The 27,713-nt window shown below is 38.6% G+C and overlaps 1 protein-coding gene across 1 annotated transcript in view; it reads right to left on the bottom strand.

Moving 5' to 3' along the window:
- The window catches only part of FBN1 (fibrillin 1), a 164,873-nt gene that overhangs the window by 20,363 nt on the left and 116,797 nt on the right, over positions 1–27,713 (bottom strand). The window contains exons 34-51 of the mRNA XM_083371054.1: positions 23,589–23,711; positions 22,811–22,933; positions 21,801–21,926; positions 19,523–19,645; positions 18,814–18,936; positions 18,334–18,498; positions 17,661–17,729; positions 17,425–17,550; positions 15,797–15,919; positions 12,818–12,976; positions 11,752–11,823; positions 10,822–10,947; positions 9,092–9,214; positions 7,241–7,366; positions 6,231–6,347; positions 5,299–5,427; positions 3,622–3,744; positions 2,758–2,883 (exon numbers count right to left, since the gene is read on the bottom strand). Coding sequence (XP_083227180.1) covers positions 2,758–2,883; positions 3,622–3,744; positions 5,299–5,427; positions 6,231–6,347; positions 7,241–7,366; positions 9,092–9,214; positions 10,822–10,947; positions 11,752–11,823; positions 12,818–12,976; positions 15,797–15,919; positions 17,425–17,550; positions 17,661–17,729; positions 18,334–18,498; positions 18,814–18,936; positions 19,523–19,645; positions 21,801–21,926; positions 22,811–22,933; positions 23,589–23,711 — 2,202 coding nt within the window. The remainder of the gene's footprint in view (positions 1–2,757; positions 2,884–3,621; positions 3,745–5,298; positions 5,428–6,230; positions 6,348–7,240; positions 7,367–9,091; positions 9,215–10,821; positions 10,948–11,751; positions 11,824–12,817; positions 12,977–15,796; positions 15,920–17,424; positions 17,551–17,660; positions 17,730–18,333; positions 18,499–18,813; positions 18,937–19,522; positions 19,646–21,800; positions 21,927–22,810; positions 22,934–23,588; positions 23,712–27,713) is intronic.

Raw genomic sequence — 27,713 nt, 5'->3', positions numbered from 1 at the left:
TGATCCCAGGAGACTGAAATTTTCACATATACCCAACTGCCAACTATCCCAATTTTGATCACGTGACCATAGGGATGCTGCACTCTTTGTAAGTCACTTCCCCCCCCCAGTGCTGTTATAACTTCAAGCAGTCATTGAACAAATGGCTCTAAGTCAAGGACTACCTATGCTGCATATTAATTAACAGGAAGCAAATTGTTATTGTTAGTTGCGAAGCCGTGTCCGACCCATCGCGATCCCATTGTCAACATTCCTCCAGGCCTTCCTGTCCTGACCACTTAAAGAAAAAAAAGAAGGAAAGAGAAAAAAATATGAGCTGAAATACAAAAGGAACCAAGTTTAATTATTTTCTCTTTGCTAATAAACAAGACCAAGGCTTGCCCTATACTAGCTGACTACAACTGTGGACAAGTAACTACTTCAGATTGCTCTGCTTTTAAACATGTGAGGGACTTTTCAACTTTAAATTATCAAAAGGATTCCAGATATCCCTCTTGCAGAAGCTGAGATTTGTTCACTGAATTTATAACATCCACGTTGCCTTGATGATATTTTACCTGGAATGCAAATAAATTACTTCTCTCACACCTGTTCCCCTGTATTATTTGTCCTTAGTCTGATAAAACGCAATGAGTTTACGATTAGATCAGATCAGATTAAATCCTGGAATGGCTGTCCCATTCTTTCTCTCTTCAAGTAGGGTTGTCCAAACTGTCTGTGAGAATTAAGATTCTGTGTGACCACAAAGGGATCTTCCATGTCAAATAATTTAAGCACTAAAACAGAGCAAAAACTGCAAATATCTAAGAGACACTTGGCAGCACGTCGGGCTGGCAAGAGAAGAGCCTGAATGTAAGCCAATTGGTCATCTAGTTCACTGGACAGGGAATCAACATTGAGTTATATCTTAAAAAGTGTAACTTCAGTCAAAAACTAAGAAAGAATACCTCCAGCAACAATTCACTTATTTCAGCAATCTACTGTGATTGACATTTGGTAAAAAAGATAATTTATCAGATGAGGCTACCATGCTTAAATGAAGTTTGATACTATCTAATTGCTTTTTTAAAACAGAAACAGTGATTTCTGTGGTCAAAGAAAAAGACTAATGTTTTTCTATTCTGTCCCACTTGAGTACAACAGAACCGAATAAGCTTTAAAGTAGGCAGTTTTGCCCATTCTTCATCTCTTAAAGATTTGAGTTTATGAACATACTAAAAGTTTGTTGGCTTTATTGCCTTAATGTATTAATAAGCATCTATATTCCTATTTATGAATCTAGTATAATTTATTGTTGCCATTCCTTTACAAACAAGGATTTAAAAAGAAAATGAGTTTTTAATGTACCATCTTTTTAAAAAGTGTAGCTACAAATAGAGAAAAATGCATCACTAGCTAATAAAGAACAGGGAAAAAATATTAAGAATTGTATAGGCTATGTGAAGAATCTCAGAATAAAAGATTACAGCAGGGGGATTTCAAACGAACTCCTTATCTTCCAATTGCTTTTTGAAAGATGGACTCAATTAACTTTAGAAGATTTGCTGAAAGGCCAAAACAAAAAAACAGCCCTGCCGAGACAAGCTTAATCAAAATCCTTAATCATCTAAAAGCTGCTATTGTATTTTTGGGTTGGAAAAGAATATTTTCAAAATGGTAAGAATGAAAGAAATGAAACAATAACGGCAATAATACAGAATGACTTATGATTTTTCTTTTTTACTGAAAGCATATGAAGCACCACTCTGATTAATGAATTGCTCTCCAATACTTCTAAGCCTTCAGATCTGAAAGTTTTAAACCATAAAATAATTACTGACAGCCAAATAAAGGGGGGAAAGGATTCCTAAATTGAATGCTCATGAGATTCATTGAAAGGACTTCCTTTAGAGCTGTTCAACAGGAAAGGATAAAGCCACAAAGAGGAGATATATTTAATTTACTCAGTTATATTATACCACAAAATACTCCCCCCCCCCTTTTTTTTCTTCAACTCAAGTAAGCAATGCCAAACCACTAAGTAGTTTTGGAATTCTGATAAACTCCATCTTTTGCATAATTAATTATATTAACTGTGGGAGGAAGTAAGTAGACATTGCCAGAAGGTTGAAGTGGAGTCACCAGCCTAAAATCCTGGAAAAAGCTTCTACAACAGAGGTCTTCAAACTCGGCCCTTTTATGACTCGTGGACTTCAACTCCCAGAATTCCTCAGCCAGCATGCCTGGCTGAGGAATTCTGGGAGTTGAAGTCCACGAGTCATAAAAAGGCCGAGTTTGAAGACCCCTGTTCTACAAAGTCAGAGATTCAGTAGAGTGAACCAATTAATGATTCTTAGACTGACCCTGCCTACAACTCCAGATATTGTACTGATTATTTAATGTATAGTTAGTGCTCTTAGGAATAGGATGCAGGTTGCAAACCTCTCTGCAATTACATGGAACAAATTCCACTCGATTTGGACTAATCATGTTTAGAATTTTTCTGAGAAATAAGGTTGACAAGACAAACTGTTTATGCTATGTTTTCTGGGAATTATCATCATCCTGCTGGTTTTGTGTTTGCTTTCAATCCTAGTTAGACACTTGAGAGTCACAATTTGCTGCTTGAGTGACCATAACAAATTGGCTAAATAAATAAATTTAAAAATAGCAATAATAGATACAAGTGTTTAGGGAGAAGGGTAAGGAATCTACTGCTATAATTTACAGTTGACAATAGAAATTTAGCATCTACATGAAATAAAATAAGAAGCTTACCTAGACATCTTTGGCCAGTAGAGGACACAATGAAACCTTCAGGACATAAGCAAGCAAAACTACCTAGAGTATTACTACAGGTTCCCAGGACACAGATATTTGCTTTTTCTTGACATTCATCAATATCTGAAAGGAAAGTATATTTAGAATTACAAATAGATCTCACCTCCCCCTTCTCCACCGTGCCTTTCCCATGTGTCCTTAGGTTTTAACTGTACATGTATAGACAAATTTTTATGACTCTTAAGCCATCCAGAGTTATCCTATGGTAAGATGGGTGGCAAACAAATATGATAAATAAATGTAATGAACAAACAAATAAAAATGTAAGCCACATATTTCCTGGTGCAATTTTTGACTCTGCTATCAAGCTAGCCTCGGTTCTTTCTCTACAATAGATACCCTATGAGTGACTAAAAAAAAAATGTACATGCTGGATTTAAACTATGAACCAACACTATATGAATAGATACCAGGAAAAGACCAAGATCACGCTGATTCTGAATGAGCCTCATTTGATGAGTAGGCGGGGATTTTATTGGCCAGAAGGGACCAATATTGCTTGCTATAAGCAATAGCAATAGCGCTTAGACTTATATACCGCTTCTCAGTGCTTTACAGCCCTCTCTAAGCAGTTTGCAGAGTCAGAATATTGTCCCCAACAATCTGGGTCCTCATTTTACCAACCTCGGAAGGACGGAAGGCTGAATCAACCTAGAGCCGGTCAGGATCGAACTCCTGTCAGTGGGCAGAGTTAGCCTGCAATACTCCATTCTAACGACTGCGCCACCATAGCTCTTGACATTAAGGTTAGTTTTTGGCCCTACTTTATGTCTTTTGACATCTAGAGTTCCTATTGCATACCAACACACTTGTCGACATCTTCCAAGGCATATCCAGGGGGACAGATGCATCTGTAAGCGCCATCCAGATTTTGACATGTACCAGGAGAACATTTACCAGGATCTAATGCACACTCATTGATATCTGTAGGAAAATAAACATTACAAAAATGATGAGTTCTTGTTACTTTCATATGTTTGAGTGCTACTCTTTTTGTTAGCAAAATTTACACTTAAAAAAAAAGAAGAAACAAGGAGAAAAACATTTCTAAAAAATCATAGGCAAGAAATGTTTTAACAATACAGAATTGTAATGCAATTAACGAAAGTTTGTCATAGATGCAATTTGGATCTTGAGTGGAACATCACTTTTTCCGATACACTGTTTTTTTTCTTTATATCCCTAGAATTCCAATTTGTTTTGACATAAATATGAAAGGGATCAACAGGCTAGATAAAATGAAGCTTATGCAAGGCTTTAAAAATGAGTGCTCCTCACTCATTTATAGACAGATGAAGAAACAACTGTACACAATATAAAATACTGCGTATTTTCCTCCTGTAAATATTTCTACTGGGAGAGAAAGATTTTTATGTCTGTCTTAAATTCCGACTGTGTTATTGAAACATTATAAATAAAGATTCTAATCTGTGAGATAATTGCGAAGTTCAAAAAGGATTTTCTTTTTAAGGAACATTTTCAGATAGAAAGCACTGAACAGAAGAAGCCTTTTGTAAACTGACCAACTGGAGAAGAATTAATTAAGAAAATCTTAGAGTGTGCAGAAATGGATAGATTGACTTTAAAGATAAAAGAGAAAGAAGACTCAGTGTATTTTAGAACATGGGATAATTTCTATCAATGGCTAGAAAAATGAGTTACAGAGAAAAGAATGTGATATGTAACTTTGAATATATATTAGCAAGAAGACCACTGAGCGATTAATTAACATACTGTTTATGATATTAACTATCACCATTGTTTTTTTTAAACACATGAACCCAGACATTAGGCTGTTTGCTAAACATTGAGAACGTTATTTGGAAAAACCCTAAGTGGAATTTTCCTCCAATGGGATTTTCCCATGTATTTTACCAGGAAACATAGATAAGGCAGGCTAGAAAAGTCAGTGCCCTCCTAACCATACCCAAGCACTCCGAATTTGTTGGCAATGTCCATTTTGCTCTATGAGTTCATGGTGATGTAACACTAACCCTAAGTCCGCGGTGGCAAACCTATGGCACGCGTTGCCACAGGTGGCACGCAGAGCCCTCTCTGTGGGCATGCATGCTGTTGCCCCCGTCCTAGGCCTTCAGCTGGGTTTTATAAAACCTTTTCACTTTAGGCCTCCATTGCCATGTGCAAAAAAAAAAAGTTCAATCAATCCATTTCAACTTCTCATGGGGAAAAAAAAAGATCTCGCAAAGTTGGAATTGCTTGATTGAACTTTTTAGTCCCACCCAGTCTGCCATTACCACTGCAGCCACGCCCACCCTATTGGCCATGCCCACCCAGCACCCGACGATACGTAAGTGGGTTTTGGGTTGCAGTTTGGGCCAACTGCATTTATATTCCCAAATAAGCTCTTTCTAAAAAGAGCTGCAAGAGAATATCTCCATCTTCTTCATCACTGCATATGAAAATATTGACAGTTTATACTGAAATGTGGCAAACGCTGTGATTAATTTCATGACATACCAATGCAAATCCTTCCATCAGGTGACATCTCATAACCCTCATTGCAAAGGCATCTGAAGGACCCAACCGTGTTAACACATTGGCCATTTCTGCACAAATGTCCATTTCCAGTGGCACATTCATCCATATCTAAAAAGGATATGACAACAAAAAGAAAAGTAAAGAAAGAAGTAAGGGAAAGGACAGATAGTTAAAAAAAGGCGGGAATGGAAGCAAATAAAAATAAAAAAGTAACTGCCTTGTACCACAAATAGGATTTCCACCAATGGCATAAGGCTGAATCCAATCAGATTGATTCAACATCTCCAATTCTCCACAAGCTGCTTACGACTCATGAGAAACTCTTATTCCAAACCAAATGGCTGTATTCAGTCTAGGGCACAGCCCGGACAGTCATCAGGAATCTTAACTGATATAACCATATTCAAAGAACCCCACAAGGTAAGATTTTTCTACTTCTGTTACAATATCCTCTACAACAGGGGTCTTCAAACTTGGCCCTTTTATGACTTGTGGAGTTCAACTCCCAGAATTCTTCAGCCAATTTGAAGACCTAGAGCAGGAGTAGGCAACCTCGGCTCTTTTATGACTCATGGACTTCAACTCCCAGAATTCCTGAGCCAGCCATGCTGGCTCAGGAATTCTGGGAGTTGAAGTCCATAAGTCATAAAAGAGCCGAGGTTGCCTACCACTGACCTAGAGCAATGTTTCTCAACCTTGGCAGATTGAAGATGGATGGACTTCAATTCCCAGCTGGATTTTTTTAAATTTTTTTTATTGTTTTTAAATGTTTTTAAGATTTAAATTGTAATGGATGCTTTTGAACTGTGAGCCATCCAGATTTGTTCACTGAGAAGGGTGGCTATAGAAATCAAATAAATAAATATGGTCAGCTAGTAGATTGCAGCTGCACAACTGAAAAGTTTCCTTACCTATGCAGTCATTATTGTGAGAGAGGATGAATCCAATGTGACAACGGCAGTTGAAAGAGCCAACTGTGTTTCTACATGTGCCATTACCACAGGGCTCTCTTTCACATTCGTTAATATCTGTGAATAGAGTAAGAAATTCCTAATGTTTCATGTATATCGTTCACAACTCAAAGCAAATACAAATCAGTCAACTAGCATGAATCCAGTTGGATATGTTGGTTTATAAGACACAACAACCATGGTTTTGCAAAACAAACAAACAAAATGTCCCATGCTATTTATCAGTTATACAGAAAGATGCATCCATCCATACTGCTATTAAGAGGGAGAAACCAGATTAACCAAAAATCTAGAACAGGAGAGACATAGATCAAGGGCTCTGCCTCGCAATGAAAGCTACAAGCGAGTGATGAAAACTGAGATGAAGGGATCTGAACAAGTCTAAAATTTATAAAAGCACCATCCTGAAAGAAATGTGAAAAACATTAGTAATTCTCCTGCAGACATGTTTTTTTGGGGACATGACTACCCATTCTTTCTTCTGTCTAAGATGTATATGCAAGGTCTCAGGGGAAGATCAAGATTATTTTGTTTTTGAATGCATCTGTTACAAGCTTGATAACTTACAAAATATAACAGTTTAAAACTGATTTTAAACCAAGAATCAGAATAATCAGAAAGAGAAGTTTGGAAAAACTAACAACTGTTGAAAAAGCCAAAACACGACACAAGGAGTCCGTCACTTATTCTGACTCAAGACATGGGATAGACCTAGATTCTCAAGCAGAGATGAGCAACTATGGCGACTTTATGACTTATGGACTTCAATTCCCAGAATTCCTGAGCTAGCCATGTTCTGGGATTTGAAGTCCTCAAGTCATAAAGTTGCCATAGTTGTCCTCCTCTAATCTAAAGACTCATTTAAATAGGATTAACTAGGAGCTACAGATTACATCTGTAAAATGACCCACAGTTAACATTACCTTTCTAAAATATAAATACATACATACCCAAACACATAGTTTCATCTTCATTGGTTTTGAATCCCGTGTGGCAACGACAGGTATAACCTCCTTCACGGTCTATGCAATCACCATGGCTACAAATATTGGGTATCTCTACACACTCATTGCGATCTGAAATCATAGAAAGCTTAAAAATTTCAGAATTTTTCAGCAAGAGAACAACCGGGGGGGGGGGGGAGAGACAGCTTTGCATACCTTTTCAACCTTTCCAAACATGAACAGCTGACTTACTTATTTCTTAACAGGAACACAAGGCACTAAATTAGTTTTAAATTTTGGAGAAAACTATGACGAGTTGAAGTAAAAGAATTTGGCACGTAAATAGTTCTTCTTAAAGCGTTATAAGGAAAAAAAATAATGTAATCTTAACAGTACAATGGATTAAAAATCTAAACAAGTTCAACCTATTGTATCTTTCGGTATGAGTGTGACTTAAAATGACACACTTATCAAGCTGCTAATATTGTATTTTATTTTCCTTTCCTGAGCAAAATTCAGGGAAATAAAGTCTCTGCCAACAGATATTAAGGTACATTGTTGGTTGTCTCAGCTTTTGACCTGGAGCTTCCTGTTACTATTGCAGGGAAGAAGTTTACAGACTTATTATTTTTAACAAGATGCTAAATCACCCTAAAGAACCCAAATCTTTCACTCTCAGAGTGAAAATCTATTTCTGCGTCTACACCCTTTTCCTGCAAAAATTGCAGATCTATAGGAAAAGGTGCTCTTCCTTCAAACACAGCTAAGAAAATGCCCACAAAACCACTGCCACTGCTATATATACCAGACAGACACGTGGCCCATGACACGCCTCACATCCCTATTGTGGAAAAGAAAAAAGTCTGCTTCATTGATATTGCAGTATCAGATGATGCACGAATTGAAGAGAAACAGCTAGAAAAAAAATAACATAATACCACGATCAGCACATTGAAGCTGAGCGATTGTGGAGGAAAAAAATGAATGGTTGTACCAATAACAATAGAAGCTTGATACCCAAAGGGCTGCCTAGTTACATGGAAATTTTGAACTCATTAGAGCTGAATATCCTGACTTTGTAAAAACAAATCCACTTTATTTGGTACTGCCTATATACCCAGATGCAACTTTAACAAAACTTAGGTTCCTTAATTAGGACTTGAACTGTTAAGTCTTTACTAGTCCCAGACTGTGAATCAAACTGAAGATTAACCATGATAAAATTAATAGAGGTATTAGAATTCCTTACGAATAGGTGATCAATGAATTCTAATTTGAGTTTAATTATGGGGAATTTTAATTGTTGTTATGACTTTCGGTTGATATTTAATTGTTGTTAGTTACTTAGTCACAGAGATAGACAGAAAGAGGGAGAGTTATGAAACTAAATTTGCCCTTTAAAACAAATAGGGAAAATCATTTTTTAAATATACAGTACTGCAACACTTTGAGGTTTGGTGGTTTAAATCAGCCGCTTACATTGCTGCAGAGATAAAAATTACTACGGTATGTTTATATGAAGAGCATGTTTAAATCTGGGTATTCTACACTTAGCAAAAAAAACCCACTGGCATCTGTTATGCTGAGGAAAGACTGCATTCTCTTTGGCTAAGTTGTGACTGAATTTTTCAGTCTAAGAAAATATAAACATTGCAAAGTTTCTTTGGCATCTTTGTGAGTGGAAAAAAAACAATTTATAGACTCAAGGTCAAAATAACATGACACTGCATTTTAAAAAAACAGAGTTTTAATGCAGCTTTTGTGCTTGTGTGCATTTTGAGAGAAGTATCCCTATTCCAGCAATCAATTAGCAAACTTACCTATTTTACAATATTGTACAATAGCATTAGTACTTACCAACACATCGTCCGACAGATGTAAATCGATAACCAGGTTTACAATCACAGCGGAAGCTCCCTGGTGTATTCACACAATCTGCATTTTGAGAACAAACTGGTCCATTGAGGCATTCATCTATATCTATTGGAAGTAATACAAAAAAAAAATCTTAGAATTGGTCATTGGTATTAGAGATTAAGGCCATGCATGATTTATGATTCATTTCAGAAAAAAAGACTTTGAATTTGAATTAAAGCAAACATTAATCAGAATAGAGCTGCAAGGGACCTTGGAAGTCTTCTAGTCCAACCCCAGGCTCAGGCAGGAGACCCTATATACCATTTCATACATACATACATACATAGGCACACACATATTGCACAGCTCCTAAAGGAGATTTTACTTTGCAACCATACAGTCCCAGGAGGAGGTGAATTTTAAACAACTGCAGATAGATACTATGAACTGAATCCAAAATATAGCTCAGCAATATGAGCAAGGATGTAATGGAATTCTCTGACTCTGGGAATAAATGTGATATTTTGCACAATATTATAGTCATAAACATCTGTGCCTTCCTTCCATAAAATATGATAAATGTTGAGCAGAATCCCTCTTTGGCCAACAAGCACTCTGAAAGAGGATCAGAAGAATCAAAACAGTCTCGCCTTAAGGTACTGCTATACCTCGACTTACGAATTTAACAACTGTCTGATGTTATGACCGTGCTGCGGAAAGCAACTTGTTATAGCAATAGCACTAGCACTTAAGATTTATATATCACTTTATAATGCTTTACAGCCCTCTCTGAGCGGTTTACAGAATCCAAAGGCTGAGTCAACCTTGAGATGGTCAGGATCAAATTCCTGGCAGTGGGCAGAGTTAGCTTGCAATACTGAACTCTAACCATTGTGCCACCATGGCTCTTGCATGTTATAACCGACACTGCATCCCCACAGCTATGTGGTTGTAGCTATAAATGCTTGGCACCTGGCCCCTATTTATGACAGTTGCAGTGTCCTGCAGTGACGTAATGATGATTGGTGATCTTCCTAGCCAGCGTCAGACAGTCAAACTCAATAGGGGAAGCTGAATTCATTTGATGACTGCAGGATTCATTTAATAACCATGGGGAAAATGTTCATAAAGTCAGATCCATGATGGCTAGCTTAGCAACTGCATCACTTAGCGACCAAAATTCCGGTCCCAATTTTCATCGTGAGTCGAGGACTACCTGTACTTATTGATAAATGGGGTGCTACAGCACAAATAATGGGACATGGTGGCCCAGTGGGTTAGGACGCTGAGCTTGTCGATCAGAAGGTCAGCAGTTTGGCGGGTCGAATCCCGAGTGCCGCGTAGCAGAGTGAGCGCCTGTTACTCGTCCCAGCTTCTGCCAACCTAGCAGTTCGAAAGCACGTAAAAATGCAAGTAGAAAAATAGGGACCACTACAGTGGGAAGGTAACAGCGTTCTGTGCGCCTTTGGCGTCTAGTCATGCCGGCCACATGACCACGGAGACATCCTCAGACAAGCGCTGGCTCTTTGGCTTTGAAACGGAGATGAGCACTGGCCCCTAGAGTAGGAAATGACTAGCACGCATGTGTGGGGGAACCTTTAACTTTACCTTACAGCACAAATATGCAGTCTCCCAAAAGGAGACTCTCTGAGAATCCAGCCTTCTTGGTGGCAAGCAGTGTTATTTCCATCTCTACCTACCTCAGGTGATTCTGAGCGAAAGTTTCTTACCTTCGCAGATCAGTAACTTGTCATTGTAAAAGAATCCACCTGAACATTCACATCGGAAGCTGCCAGGCATGTTTATGCAAATTCCATTCTCACAGACACCTGGGATCTCACGACACTCGTCAATGTCTGCATTAAGAGACAACAGAGGTACAAATGTTCAAAACAATACTTTTACCTAATTATGCCCCCCAAATGATCCTTTTTTAAAAAAAAATAAATCTCAAAATATTTCTCTTAAGCGACGAATGTATTGCTAACGGTTCTGTCTCCTCTATCATGTACTAGTCTGGTTTGTTCCTCATTTGAATAAAAAAAAGAAACAAAAAGAAAAAAGAAAAAAGAAATTCTGTCTTAAGAATATTGTTGGCTTCATTCCCATGAATTCCTCCATTTTCCCACTAGGGTTCAGATTTGTGAACCATTTCCCCACTTATACTGTGTGAAAAATATCCCCACTCAAGCTTCTCCTCCCCCCCTGCCCCTCACACTCTCTGTCAAAGTGCACACAAATAAAATGCCTTCCCACCCTCGCCTCTAATAACACAATGCCCTCAGGAACCCATGTGAAAGGTTAGATAAAAATCAGGGCTTTAAAAAGAGAAGACGCCCAGCATTTTTCCAACCCAGAGCAGAATGTCAACCGTTTGAGAATCTTTCCACCTCTGCTGGGTGTTTACTGAAGTTGGGTTATAACATCCTGCAAACTTTCTACTGCCTGTATCCCAAGCCGGGGAATCATAGAGGCCAACTATGAGGACCCAGCAAGGAGAAGCGGGTGGGCTGGCATAGGCTGGCAACCATCCACATGAAGGCTGGGTCCTAACTGCATTGTTTAGTCTTCAGAATTTCCTGAGAAAAGGCAAAAAAAAATATACCTTCCTTCCCTCCACAAGGATTAAAAATAAAACTTGTTAATAGAATGTTGCTCACCAACGGGTAATCCTGTAAAAATGTCTATAAAGTAACCAGGCCTTTGACTTCCACAGAGACTTGAAAACTCATCTAAAATGATAAAAAAAGAGGAAGGATTCCATGTGAATTAAAAAAAAAAGTTCCACAGAAATAAAATAACAACGCTGTTTCTCCAGCCAACTTATAGCAACTTTTTAATGCACTTCTTAGATGCATCTATTTATTTTTTAATATAATAAAATCATGATTAGGTTCCCACTCTTCAATATCTCTTTTTAAGAGACCAATATGGCTATTGGCAATAGGGAAGGGTAGGTTCTCAGTGATGGGTCCAAGATCATCAACTGATCTCCTGGTTGGACAGACAACAACTCTTTAATGGCATTGAAACAATTCAAGTGACACTAATAGTTGTTTATATACCCATTTTAGCTAGTATATGGCTACCATCTCTGGCTGAGCTGCTTTTGCAAGCACTAGGCAAGGTCAGTGAGCAGTTATAAGCCCCAAAGGAAGCATATCACATACAACTTCCAACTTTCTAGGAAAAACTAAACAACCCCCCCAAAAAAGGATTAAATAAGTTATATTCATCCCTTCTACCTGAATTGATCTTTCTGAATTGATCCGTGGCACCATATGAAGTGCGGGCCAATCAGTACCAATTCACAGAATCCCAAATATGTATGGAAAGGTTTCCACTGCAAACTGTACTTTCAATCCAAACTTTGCATCTCTGATTTACATCCATCCATTGGTAGCCCATAGGGTTTATTTACACTACTCACATATTCACGGACGATGTTGCTCACTTTGGTAATGAAACGTCTGTAAGAAAACCACCCTGCTCCGAGAGCACCAAGGGCCCCACAGTTCAACCCTAAGCTACAAATATTCTATCAGTTATATGTTCACAATATGCACAATCGCCTTCAGAATCCTATCAAAGCACACTGTATAAAACCTGCTACATAAATTTGATTGGTAAATGAATTACTAAAAGGGACAGTGGTATTCTGTTGGAAGGGCATAGAACTTGTGTTCTCTCTTGCTTCCCCCCACCCCCTTTAACCACAGTACAAACCAGTGCTCGGGATGGGACATTGTTCACAAGGTCTGTTCCAGCCTCGTCCAATATTGTAAGAACAGCAACACATTTTTTTGGTCATGTTAAAAAGCAGCTCCCCATCACAGGTTTGATTGTCAGCATTGTAGTTCCTGTAGCAGAGGCTTCTCCTCATATCTGCAACAAGGGAGAAGAAGCATGTCAGCAGTCCACCATCATCATCATCAATCATCATCATCACAAAGCCTCTTAGCCTCCTTCCTTCCTAATGAACTCCATTCATAATAAAGTTCATTAGTTAAGAGGAAGGAAGTTCACATCTCTTGAAATGCAGCTTCACCTGTTTGGTGAAATCCATCTCAGGCTTGCAATCTACTTTGTACCTGCAAAGGTCTACCTTAAAAAAAATTCTGTGCGAATGTGTGTTCCCAATTCATTTAATGAAGAAGAGGAGAGAAAAAAATACAGGTAGTTCTCCATTTACGTATGGTTGTGATGCGGGTCTGAAGTTCCATTCGGGGTCACGTGACCACATGTCAGGCACGATCCTCGTTTTGGCCATTTGCATATTTCCATGACCACATTTCCACCTTGCCAAAAGTTAGCATTTACTTCTGGTTTTCAGCAAAACCTGCCCGTGATGATCCATTGATTCATTTAACAGCTGAACTGTTCACTTACAGATCATTCCAAAAAAATCGGGTTGGTCATGTTGGTGATCTGATTTAAGACTGTCCTGTCTTACAACCATGATGAGCAGGCTCATTAGGATTATAAGTTGAGAACTAACTAATTTGATAGATTCAACCGTCCCTAAATCCAGTTAGGATGAAATAGTCAATCTGGATGGTCTTGAATCAAAATCTGCATATAAAAAAATGACCAATGAGTGCACAGAAAACATCTCAAAGTCACTGTGACATCAAACTGCCTTAGACTAGGGCCAGGGGTAGGCAACCTCGGCTCTTTTATAACTCATGGACTTCAACTCCCAGAACTCCTGAGGCAGCATAGCTGCCTCAGGAATTCTGGGAGTTAAAATGTGTCTACGTATTTACTAAGCTTATTTCAAATATCATAAATTTATATATTGATATAATGGAAATTTGGCTTATGGATCCTATGTTTGATGTTAAAATTTTGGTTATGTATAGGTAGAAGTAGATTGATAAATATAGAATCTCCTATTGGTAACTTGTGATGTATTAGGATATGAAATAAACAATGTTTATTAGGTAGAAGCTAGCTATTTAAATATTGGGTGTATGTTAGATGATACAATTTTTGGTGTAATAAAATAAGGGAACTTTGGGTTGTGAATACTATTTGGGATGTTAAAGGTTAAACTTGGATACCATAATTAACATCAAAATTAGATAAAATTTAATAGCAGGATATAGATATACCTTATCAAAATTGGATTGACAAAGTCTTCTTTAATTGACTATGCTATTCCTAGAAATTTGTTAGTTTAAATAAGTTGTATTGAACGTTGAGGGAAATAGAGAAGGATGCTATGATAATGTAACCTGAACTATGTATTGAAAACTCTGTTACTCAATTGATGACTACCCAGATATCATGATGCTTTCTAAATATATCAGTTGTAATTTGAAAAACTAATAAAACTTGTTTTAAAAAAAGGAATTCTGGGAGTTGAAGTCCACAAGTCATAAAAGAGCCAAGGTTGCCTACCCCTGGACTAGGCTCCTCAGTCAGTTGTTGACTAGACATACTGAAGAAGTGAAGCTTTAAACACAGAAAAAAATCTAACTATTGGGATACAATCCGCTGAGAAGATCTTCTATGCAACCTCTCTCCACCTCACCACCCACAAACAAATGCACAGAACCAACAATGAGTAATGTTCTTCCATAACTGCAGCCAGCTTAATCTCAGTACGTTATATGCAAATTTATTATTATTTTTTTAAGCAATTACTCCATTAGTACTCCAATTTTGTTTTCCATTTGTACTCCAATTTTTTTCCCCAAGATCAAGAATCTTGGTTGATCCTTCCTTTAGAGACAAAACAAGATAACTTTATGAGTCAGGTCCTTTGTGAGAAATCACCTCTTCTCTTTAACTTGTTTTTCTGTTAAGTGAAGCTGTCTCCACTACTGCCAGGCTGCAAATTTAACAATGACTGTAAAGTTACGTCATCATCTATGGAAAAATGTGCTCCTTGCAGAAGCATCCAAAATCCCACGAATGTCATTTGGATTTCCTAATTATGAAATGTGGAGCTTGTTCTTCAAGGGGCCTCAAAACCTTGGCAGAAGAACACATGCTAGTGTCCGTCAGCCATTTCTTTAAAATCTTGCTCCATTTATGATTTCATATCCTTCTGGAAAAATATTGGAAGATGATGCCACACGGTTTTGGCTTAGCTTTGCTTATGCATGTTGAGTTCATTTGAGTTTGGAATTTCAAAAGAAAAAAGAAAAAGAAAAATTAAGCAGAAGGGCAAGGCTAAAATACCAAGGCTGAATTGGAACGTAAATCCTGAAATAACAAAGTTGTGCACTACATTTTGCGTCTTGAATTAATTTCTTTTTACCTGACTATGCCTCCTTAATGTGAGGATTTTCCAGAGTTACATAAGATGCAATTTCCACAAACTGGACTTTGCAAAACACAGGAGCTGCAATGCTTGCATCTTTGTACATGCACAAACACGGCAGCTGGTAATTTGCATGTGCACAAAAATGGTGCCAAAGAAATTTCCAACATACAAGAGTCCTTAGAATAAAACCTGGAGTCAACTTTCAGTCATTCTCACTAATTTGGGGGTAAGCAGCTGGATAATATGACCCTTTCTGAGCTACGTTTACGTAAAAAAACAACTAGCCATCTTCTCTGCCTCTCTCTGCTCCAAAATGGTTAGAGAAGCAGCATGATCTGTTTCAGAGGATTTTTTTCCCCTCCTTTCATCCGATTAAATAACAATTTAATAACAATTTTTTAATCTGGAAAAAGAAATGCAGGCAATCTTACCCATACAATTATTTCCACCGTTGACTTGCAGATAATCCGGAGGACAAATACAAGTGAAATTTCCAATGGTGTTGTAGCAGGTTCCCGGGCCACAAATACCAGCTATGTCACATTCATTAACATCTGCAAGGAAAACACAAAGCTGCAGTTTAGATTGATAACAGAGAAAGAAAGAGGGAAAGAGAGAAAGATTTATTGTAGCTTAAGACTGTCCCTTGTCCACATCCATGTTAGCTGACAATCATTTAAGTTTAAGTTTAAGTTTATTATATTTGTATACCGCCCTTCTCCCGAAGGACTCAGGGCGGTGAACAGGGCATATATAAAAATACAAATTACAAAAATTAAAAAGAGAATTAAATACGAGCCCAAACTAAAAACAGTAGAAAAATGTAAAAAATCCCCAATAAAAACCCCAACGCATCCCCCATCAGGCCAGGCCGGCTTGTTCAAATAGGTAGGTCTTCAAGTCGCGTCGGAAGGAGCGAAGGTCAGGTGCCATCCAGAGCTCAACCGGCAGCTGATTCCATAAAGCCGGGGCGCCCACAGAGAAGGCCCTCCCCCTGGGAGGACTTTGTCTACTACGGAGACAAAGTAATTACCATATGCTCAAGAGACATCTCTGTTAGGTTACTTTACTGCTGAATCCAGTTCTGGCATTAAAAGTAAGACAGAGGTCTGGATATTTTGTCACTGTTGTTTAGGACCTACTGAAATCTAGCTGGACTGGGATTTGTTTAGAATACCTCAAGATTTAAGCTACTGTTTAAAGCAGTGTTTCTCAACCTTGTCAACTTTAAAACATGTGGATTTCCACTTTCAAAATTCCCCACCTGTATTAAAATCGCCAAAGTTGAGGAACACTGGTTTAAAGTGAGTTGCATATGGGTAAAATGGACTAATAAATCTATATTCCCAAATTAATGGGAATAAGAATAATAATTTGTCATTCACCTTTAAAGCATTTCTAGTACTAAGAGAAGAGTTGCATTGTATAGAAAGAAACTACTGTATACTGATAAGATCCTAAACAAAGGAAGTGTAAAAGTGTAAAATCGGTAATAGGTGAAGAAAGCAAAAACAGATTAAGAAAGGAAATATACAAGAATGATTGAAGATGCTTGTAAAGTTCAGTGGATATTTCACACCAACTTTTTTAATTAACTAACACTAATTCTGCTTCTATAGTTCAGCATGCTTCTAATATATTTTGGAGAACGATTGCGTTCTTTGAAGGAGGTTATTTTCCCTCCTTTACAGAGGGCTTGTAACCCCTGTGTGAACCTGTGTTATGTGTGGATGGCTACACTTTCGTTGGAGAGTCAAGTGGAGGAGTCAAGCAGGGAATTAGTCTGGAATCTTTACATAGGCACAAGAGGGCAAGATCTGACCCTCTTGAATACCATTGAACCTTATCAAGTCTGGCCCAGGTACAAACTGCCAATATGAGAAGATTCTTGTGAAACAGGCATTGACTAATAAATTAGCTAACTGAATTCTGCATGTGTGGACTTGGCTGTTCACACCTGATAACTTCTCGAGGAGAAAGTGAGTGGGGCCAGAGCTAATTTTGGAAGTGGATTTGCTAGAATCCCCAATAAACAACAACACATTTATGATTCTCTTACCATCACATACTCGTGTCTCTTCATTTAATTGGTACCCAGTTGGACACTGACACTGAAAGCTACCAAATGAATTGATGCACTTTCCTCCTTGACAAAGTCCAGGCAGTTCTTGACATTCATCAATATCTGTCCACATAAAATTAGCATCTTGTTAGCAAATTAAACGAACAAAGCTTAGCTAAGAGTAATCAGTGTAGTATTATGATGTCTAGAGAAAGAGCACAAGTGGACATTACCCTCCAAAATGACTGTAATGGGATTGGGTCGAAATCCTTCTCCTCCTGGACATAACTGCTTGTATTCAGCTGAAAGGAGAGACCAATATTATTAATAGGACATTTTTGCTTTGCCAAAAAAGTAGTCATTTTCTCCTTTCAGCATGCTTCTTCCAACCCCGAGTCCTTCAAATTGAAGATTCCATGAATGAAAACAAGCATTGCCCCTACATAACACATTCATGAGACATACACACAGCTTCTGTTCAATTCACTCCACGCCCCCAAATTAAATTTGCCATTCTCATTCTTATTTTCAAATACATATTTTTTGTTTGTTTGTTTTAAAGTCAGCAGATTGTCAGGCTGAGCCCGAGGGAGGGGTCAAGCATGTCATCAGTCTCGAGCCCCTTCATGCCCACAAAATATCTAAGTCTAGGCTACCTTGAATTCCACTGACTCTTACCTACCGCCAATTTGCTTTAACCATTAGTAGCTTGGATTATTATAGAGAGCCTCAGCGTGCAATCAACCTGTAGCCCTTGGAACCAGCTCACTTCCTGATTTATTCCGCCTGTTAATTCTCCTATAAATAAACTATCTCCATGTAATTCTGGTTATATTCTGTCTCTTAGGAAGCAAGCAGTTGAAAGCATAAATCAGCTCTAAATTTGCCCTTTTCCATCTCACTTACTTGAATTCACAGCCGGACACTGTTCACAAGGAATGCCCCAAGCTTTACCAAGGGAACAACAGCAAGAAGCCTTGGAAACACCAATGCCAATTTCATTACTGCAAGCTGTATCGCCATTATCACCTCGAGGTTTAATTTCCAAATAACAGTAACCAGAGCGTGTATCTAAAGAAGGCAAGTAGCAGATGCTCAAACATTATCAATCCATAAAAATACAGAATAAAAGAACAGTTCCCATATAAGCCGTGAGGCGGGCACTTCTTTGACATTCCTGTTCACGCATTGCTCAATTCATCAGAGGCTTCTCAACTTCTGACAAACTTTTTAAATTACTAATTGCCAGGTATATGTTTTTATTTCAAGAGCCGAACCATGTATTTATTGCCTCTTCCCAAAACATTGCTATAATTTACTTATTTGTTAATCTTGTAGACCATTGATTCATCTAGATTTAGAACAGCTTACCACAACATTACTTACCCACACAGCCAACACGAGTTGGATTCAGCTCAAAATCTGGGGGGCATTCACAGGTATAACTGCCTGCAATGTTGTGGCAAGTGCCACTGATACATGTTGTGGGATCTGCACATTCATTGATATCTGCACAGAGGAAAAAAAGGCAGCATTAATCTACAAGTCAGCAAAAGACTCTAGTGCTCATTTAATAAGGACACTAACTCACATTCTGATCACATTCAGAAATGTTCAATTTAACTACTTTATGGATAGAAGAGAATTTAGAACAGCAAGCTTAATTTGATACCTAGTGAGTTTTACCTTCTTTGGATTAAAAAAAATGTCAAGAATGTAAAATAATATACCATTGGCAAAAAGCACAAAAATGGATTTTAAGAAAGCCTTAAACATATTGGAGTTGGTTGGCTGTAAGAAATATTTTAAAAATAAAATAATAACTAGGAAGGCTTGCTTGGGAAGTGGCTGCAAGTGCCCAAGAAATCTCTGGGCAATGCCCAGTTTGACCAAATTAACTAGCTAAATAACTAAAGTTCTACTAAGCTCCAAACTACAATGTTTAAGGTTTCTGAAATATGTATTTAAATACAAGAGGGGAAAAAAGTCAACTGTAGCTGCTCAGTCATTTTTCCGTGCTTTTTTGGTGGCTTATATGAGCAATGATTATACGAAAGTTAAGACAGTTATTAAATTGACCAAACTACTAAGTTACCTGTGCAGTTACCGCCACTTCTGTCCAGCTCATATCCTGTCTCACACTGACATCGGAAGAAGCCAGGAAGATTGTGACAGGTTCCATAGACGCAGATGTTGGAAAGAGTGCACTCATTAATATCTGTAATGAGACAGTTGAGAAGAAATAGGAGATGGTTAAATTTATGTTGACCTAAGCAAGAATCGAAAGTCACAGCATGAGCGTAATCTGGGATCGTTCTCCTTTTGCGAAAGTGACAAAAGCAGCTGCATTGGTTTCACTCTTTCTGCACATGTGGGCAACATCATAACACAGGGTTTCTCAACCTTGGCAACTTTAAGAGGGGTGGACTTCAACTCCTTGCTGGCTGGGGAATTCTGAGGGTTGAAGTCCACCTTTCTTAAAGTTGGCAAGGTTGAGAAACCCTGTCATAACACACATACGAAAAGCTGTGGGCTGTGGGCTTAGGCAGGGCTTTTTTTTGTCATAGAACGCTCAGAACGGAGTTCCGGCACCTTTTTTTGGATGGAACCTTGTAGGGTAGGCAAGGCGGGTTGTATGACATGTGTGAGTTCCGGCACCTTTTTCTTTTACAAAAAAAGCACTGGGCTTAGGTCACCATGATGCAACACTGTGTCTTTCATTCTGCTCTTCCTGCTGACTCTGAAACATCGAATTACGATATCCAGTTAAAAACAAAACCAGATGAGTGCAGGATTTTTTTTTCTTTGTTAACTACTAATCTCTACAAATTTAATCGCTACGAAGCCCAAGCCTCTCCTCTCTGGTGCCTCGTTCCCTTTCTCCCCTTGACTTTTGCCCCTAACAGCTATGATTTTAATCTTCTTTAATTTTCTATGAGAAAGGGTTTTTACCAAAGAATCCAAAGGAAATTAATTGATGCTCTGTGGGAGTAGCAGGGAGTGTCTTTAGTCTTTCCAACTGCAACAGTTGTGCTAATCTCTCAACTTATTTCCTTTGTTCGAGACACTGAGAATCAAGAATTACTTCTGCATTTTCACAGACCCACCCAATATATACTTTTTGGTCATGACCAAATATTTTTGTTCAGATGCAAGTTGCAGCATACAAAAGGATCGATCTTTACAGCCAACTGTTTATCTCAATATCACACCACATTTTTCCTTCAGGCTTTTACAAGAATTATGTCTTGATACATATCTGTGACATGCTATTATTCTTGGCAATTAAAATGCAAAATTAACATAACTGCTAAGATGAACAATGCCAAAAGTGATACTCAATTATAGCATCTCTGTAACTCTTTGCTGTCTTATTGTTTGCTCAAGGAAAAACCTCGGCTTTACTACAGTGTTTAATCATATTTTAACCTGTGAGGTTTTAATGTTTCAATACTTTTTTTCTTGTTTTATAACTTGTAAGCCGCCCAAAGTGACACGGGCAGCATACAAATTTAACAAATTTAATAAATAGAAAGGCAGCTTTACTTGGAACAGCTTACATCCTGTGAATATATCTCTATCACCATCCAGCACCCACATCTGCCTGTCACAACTCTTAGAGAAGGACTCCATAGGAATGAATTCAAGGGAGGTTGGACTTCGTTCACTTGTGGCTATGTAAAGATTCTAGGCTGATGTCTCTTTTGACTCCACCCCGAGGTTCTGCACTCCTTCTTCTACATTTCCTGAGCTTGGAGAAACTAGATTGATACTAAATTGGATTTTTTTCCCTTGCTTCTGCATATTAACTACAAGATGATGTCTTTATCTTTTCATTTCCTTGAAAAATCTTGGCTTATAATAGTTCATTCAATGGCCATTCAAGCTGACAAAAATGTCAAATCCAGTCTGAACATCTCAATGATTGTGCGATGAACAATAATTGCCAATGATGTTGTTCACAATGGGATGGTAGCATCTACATTTTGTGAGCGGACTGTGAGAGTTTAGCTACCTTTTGCTTTTCAACCTCTATTCCAGGGGTCTGCGCCTTGGCAACTTTAAGACTTATGGACTTCAACTCCCAGAATTCCTCAACCAGCATGGCTGGCTGAGGAATTCTGGGAATTGAAGTCCACAAGTCTTAAAGTTGCCAAGGTTGGAGACCCCTACTCTATTCTACTTCTTGGCTGTCTCCTGCAATATTTTCTAAAGCGGGGTGTCTTTTGTATTCAATAGGAAGGTAGAAAGGATAGATTGAAAATTAAAATCTGCTCTTCAAAGACAAAATCTTGACTTGAAACTCTAAGAAGGCAAACCAAGAGGGCTATAGCCCAAGTGACATTATTTAACTGCTTTATTTACTCACTTACCTTCACAAGCTTTTCCATCAACGCTTGGCAAAAATCCCATATCACACTCACAACGGTAACCCCCGGGAGCATTTAGGCACTGGCCATTTTCACAGAGGTTGACATTTTCAGAACATTCGTCAATATCTAAAAAAGGTGAAAGGAGTCACTTTAATTGTAAATGCATTCTAATAACTAATATGGGTTAAGAGTTTCATATGAAATATATGGGGGTAGGAAAGATTGCTACTTATAAAGATGTAAAACAACGTCCAATAACAGGGTCAACATGTAGCATAAGATGGAACCCTTTTATAAATATTATAGCATGTCCTCTGACTCTGAAAGTCAAAATAATTTGGAGCTAAAATTGGAAAATTAAGACCTGTTACTATTATACAAAAATTTGTACCTAACACCAGTCATGAACATTTTGTTATCATTAATGCATTACATAAAGAAAACCAGATCTTGTTTAAAATTTGATGATATATTTTATCTGCCCAAAAAAAGAAAAAAAGGTTTAGGAAAAACCATGCTTTACGTGCTCAAAGTCCCAGGTACAAAATCAGTTTCTCCAGGGTTGAGTTTTGTTTGCTTTGTTTTAAGATTAATAGCAATAGCCCTTAGATTTATATGCCACTTTATAATATTTTAAAGCATTTTCTAAGTGGTTTACAGAGTCAACATATTGCCCCCAATAATCTGGGTCCTCATTTTACTGACCTCAGAAGGATGGAAGGCTGAGTCAAGCTTGAGCAGGTTAGGATTGAACTCCTGGCAGAGATAGGCTGCAATACTGCATTCTAACCACCAGGGCTTAGCATATAATGCGAAAATATTCAGCTATCCCTCAGGTTTCCTGCCTGAGCAGGGGGTTGGACTAGATGACCTCCAAGGTCTCTTCCAACTTTATTATTATTATTATTATTATTATTATTATTATTATTATTATTATTATTATTATTATTATTATTATTATTATGATATTTTGTTATCCCTTAAAGCATCACCTGTCTCTAAAAGCTCACCTGTACAGGTAAACCCAGTCCCAGTATATCCTTCTTTACATAAGCAACGATACGATCCCGCCGTGTTCTTGCAATCAGCATGTGGACTGCACTGGTGTGTGGCATTGGCACATTCATCCAGATCTGAAGAGGACAAAAAACTGCATTAATAAGAGAAACATTCCCAGTTATCTACTGTATGAGAAGATAATGTGTACACAAGATAAAAAAAGAAAACAGTTTTTAAAATAGATAAAATAGGAAGCTGCACCAATCACTCCAACACAAACCCTGGTACAGAATGATACACAAACGTTATACTAAGTGTACCAAGAATTTAAACCCAAGGAGCAACTCGTGGAAATAGATTCAGTATAAATAAATGCTGCCTATTACTTTGCAAATCATTATCAATAAAAACTGGGTTGAATGGTTCATATTCTCGAAAGGAAAGCAGAAGTAATTTTAGATTACTTCAAAAGAATAAAATGATTATTTTGAAAACATTTGGGGAATGATACAACAACCCTGAAGAAGTATGACTTTTTTTTCTATAGGTTTTCAAGAAAAAGTTAGGTAAACATCTGTAAAAGGCAACATAAATGCATGTTTGGATACCCAGATTTGGAGCTGATGCTTAAAGAGTCACTTTTAGATAACAAATATATCTTTCATTCCATGGGAAAGGGATGTTAAGTCTATGAAGCTGTTTTATTACAATTTATTTCAATATTATTAAAGACTGGCTCAGATCATGCGTGTATAGAATGAAGGAGGAGGAAGAGTTGTCCAAACTCACCTACACATTTGGTCCCGTCTCCAAGCCAGCCCGGTTTGCAGCTACATTTAAAGCTACCAGCTGTGTTTGTACAAATAGCATTCCGGTCACAGTTGTCAGCCCCAATTTCACACTCATTTATATCTGTGGAAAGAATGGACAAAAATATAAACTTCAATGCACATATGCTTTCTCCTTTATGTAAATATCTCAGGGCCAAAGGCTCCCCCCCACCCCCCACCCCCGTCCTTGATTTCTTAATTGTGTGGGAAGAAGCAGGCAAATTTGTGAGTGCAGATACAGGCAAGAATTGTATCTACAACAGCAAAGAAGATCTCTCCAAAGAGCACGATCCGTTCCATTTGTTACACGGATATCTTGCCTTTCCTTCGGAAGCCCAACCAAGCATACATAGCACTCACACCCTCATTTCTCCCCATAACAAGCACCCTATGAAAAGAGTTGGGCTGAAAGACAGAATGATTACCCCACAGGCATCCGGTGAGTTCATGGCTGTGGGTAGACTTGAAGCTGGCATTCCCCAGTGCCTACCATCATCCCTTACCCCCACAATGGCTTTGATTGGTACATTGGGTGATTTACCATTCTGTTAGCTTATTGGCATTCTTTCAACGGTAGCATATTTAAAACCATATTATCAGACAAATGGCGGCATGGCGGCTAAACAGTTAAGACGCTGGGCTTGTTGGCTGGAAAGCCGGCAGCCCAGGTTTGAGACCCCAGTGCCATGTGATGGGGTGAGCTCCCGTCCTCACCCCAGCTCCTGTCAACCTAACAGTTTGACAGGAGCTGGGAGCATGCAAATGTGAGTAGTTAAATAGGTACCACTTCAGCAGGAAGGAAACAGCGCCCTGTGACATCATGCTAGCCACATGACCGCGGAAATGTCTTCAGACAGTGCTGGCTCAATGGCCTTGAAACGGAGATGAGCACCACCCCATATAGTCAGCAACTAACTAGCAGAGTAAAATCCGCAGGGGCTCCTTTACCTTTTACTATCAGACAAACACTAGGTGGCTATCTAAATGTGAAGATAAGCTGCCTGATATTATAACCGCCCTGAGTCCTTCGGGAAAGAGCGGTATATAAATCCAATAAAATAAAAAAAATAAAAATAAGATTTTCACACAGTAACCACAATCTTGCACAAAACTGGTTGTTCGTAACACCCTAACCCTAACCCTAACCCTAACCCTTCTGGTCTTATTTTACAATTTTGCGATCCCCTGGGAATTCAAATATAAAGGATGTGATAACCTGATTCCTCAGCTCTGTCTGTCTCCGGATGGAGCAAGTGAAACCGTGGGGGTGGTGTGTGTGAAGAGCCCACACAACCGTGAAAGAAAATTTGACAGATCTCACCAACAGTTGTCCACCCCGCTATCTTGACAGACACTCTGTCTTATTCAGCAGACCTATTTTAATTGAGAAGTGTATGGATCTGGTTTCACTGAAGGGCTAAGAGGAATTTAACAGTGGTTTTGGGGTGTTTTCCCCCCCCAAACAGCCGATTTGCTCTCTTGATTGTTCCAGTCCAAATAAAATCTTATTTCAACTCTGCAGTGTTACAAACAGAGAATCTTTTGTTGGCTGTCTGGTCTCCAAGATCTTGGTACTATCTCTATGAAATAAGCTGCCACTCAGCATGACTGAAAATACCCAAAACTCGACTCCAAAAAAAGAGCAACATATTCGTTGAATTAACTAAAGGCACCAAAAAAAAAAAAGAGGAGACATGGTGTCAAGACTATATAAACATTTTCTCTATCGGCTCTTTCTCCGCCAATCTTGTTTTTCAACAAACTTTTCCTTTGAGTATGAAGCTATAGTTAGCCAAAGAAAACAAATATTCCAGTCTAAGGCAGTGCTTACAGCCTGACTTTTTTTCTTTCTTCTTCTTACTACTAGAACAAATGTCTTCTTATCTATTTAAGCAACTTCCATTAACGTGATGTAAACAGTTTGCTCTGTTTTTCTGGCCACCTGACATCATGCTAAAAGGAGGTGTTGTTGCCTGAATCACTGGTTTTGGTCATAATTCCACCCATTTTAAGAACGCTTAAAGGTGGATATACAAAACTGAGTTTGGACACTAGAGACATTTTAATCTAAAAAAAATATGTAGGCAATTGTATTTTTCCCCTATGGGAAACCCAGCTGGGGAGGAGCAGTCTTTTGAGCAGAAAAAAATATTTCAGAGGGAAATGTTAAGAAACCACACACCTTCTTCATATGCAGTCTTTTATTTGAGTCAGCAGTCAGCTGTGTTTTACTGAACCACAGGAGCAAATCTCATTTGCAAAATCTGAAGAGAGGCTAGGACTATCACCATTAAACTCATTTTGGGTGAACTGTCTGAGGGAATAATTCTTTTTCCCCACTTTTGAAACTGAGAAGTCTTAGAGAGGTTGTGCAAAAATGGGACTTCTCTAATTCTTAGTCTCCTGCTTACATTTCGCTCCCCGAGGCCATGAAGGACTGGAGTAAAAAGGGAACAAAGAGGATGGAGTAATCAAATATGAAGAATGGTTGCAGGAGTTGGGTATATACTAGTCTAGTGAAAAGAAGAACTAGGGGTGACATGATAGCAGTGTTCCAATATCTCAGGGGTTACCTCAAAGAAGAAGGAATCAAGCTATTCTCCAAAGCACTTGAAGGCAGGACAAGAAGCAACAGATGCAAACTGATCAAAGAGAGAAGCAACTTGGAACTAAGGAGAAATTTCCTGACAGCAGGAACAATTAATTAGTGGAACAACTTGCCCCCATCAGTGGTGAATGCTCCCACACTGGAGGCTTTTAAGAAGAGATTGGAGAACCATTTGTCTGAAATAGTATAAGGTTGCCTGCTTGAGCAGGAGGGTTAGACTAGAAGACCTCCAAGGTCCCTTCCAACTCTGTTATTCTGTGCCGTCTCACCATTCTAACCATGATAATGTCAATCCCAGAGATGACCCTGCAAATATTTTTGCCACTCTGACCAGGAGGGGGAAATAAAATCCCTACAAAGTGCCAACTTTTCCGTTTTCTTTGCTGCAATTGGAAGTCTTGGGAAATGACCACTTCCTAAATGATTGATTAATCCGTTACCTAGAGGATCAAATGACTTGGTTCAATCATGTCGTCTAAGCATCATCTGGGGTGTTGCTCTCCTGTACGTTCTGTGGGACTTATAGCTGGGGAAGGGATCTGCCTTGGCTTGAAGAGATTTATTTAACAGATGTTGTTTTGTAGCCAAGCCCAAAAAAAAACCAGTGTCTGCCAAATGTTGTCCTTTAACATACAGCCTGAAAAACCTTGGGAAGGATGGATAAATGAATACTGTTTAGGGAAGGACTATTCAAAGGGAGGTTTCGGGCTCAATTGCTGGATAACACGAGTAGGTCCCAAGCTGGGGGAAAAGACTCTTTCTCGGAGAGTTTGGGAATGGCTGCCAGAAAAGCTATCCTTAGATGGCTTTTCTAGGATATCCTTAAAAGAGTTAGATGGGAGGTTATTTTGAATGTACTTTGCATCCTTTCCATTAGGTGTCTCACAAAGAGCCAATAACTGTCTCTGATGAGGGTGACGGTTCGCTCTCTGATCTGGAGGGTTAGTTTCCAAACGTTTCGTTACCAATTCTAATGAGCTCTGAGTCTCTGAGTTCTTAAAGCAGACCTCTAAGGCCAGGATCAAATTTGGGGAACTCAACAAAGAAGAGTTGGGAAAACCCGTAAGACTTCAGATGGACTTAGCAAAGTCACAGAATAAGAGGACAGGACAGGACGGTTGAGGTCTTCTAGTCCAACCCCCTGCTCAAGCAGAAGACCCTATACCAGGGTACGCAACCTTGGCTCTTTTATGACTCGTGGACTTCAACTCCCAGAATTCCTGAGCCAGCTCAAAGAATTGAATGGCCCAAGGGACTCATTGTGAAAGCCATTCCCAGTGATGATGGGAAGGTATGTAAGGTTGAGGTAAAGGTTGCAAAGCAAGGCACCATAAAGACTTTCATCAGAGAAAGTCTTGCTTTTGCCCCTTGGAGACTAAACTCGTCGTCGCCTTTCCTTGTTGGATCCTGACTTCAAGAAGAAAAGTGACTTAAACTTTAATCTAGACTATTTGAGGCCTGAAAATTGCAGTTGTT

The sequence above is a fragment of the Vipera ursinii genome (assembly GCF_947247035.1).
Source record: "Vipera ursinii genome assembly, chromosome: 11".
Classification (NCBI taxonomy): domain Eukaryota; kingdom Metazoa; phylum Chordata; class Lepidosauria; order Squamata; family Viperidae; genus Vipera; species Vipera ursinii.
Note: the sequence above shows the minus strand (reverse complement) of the source record. Positions and strands in the feature narration are given on the sequence as shown.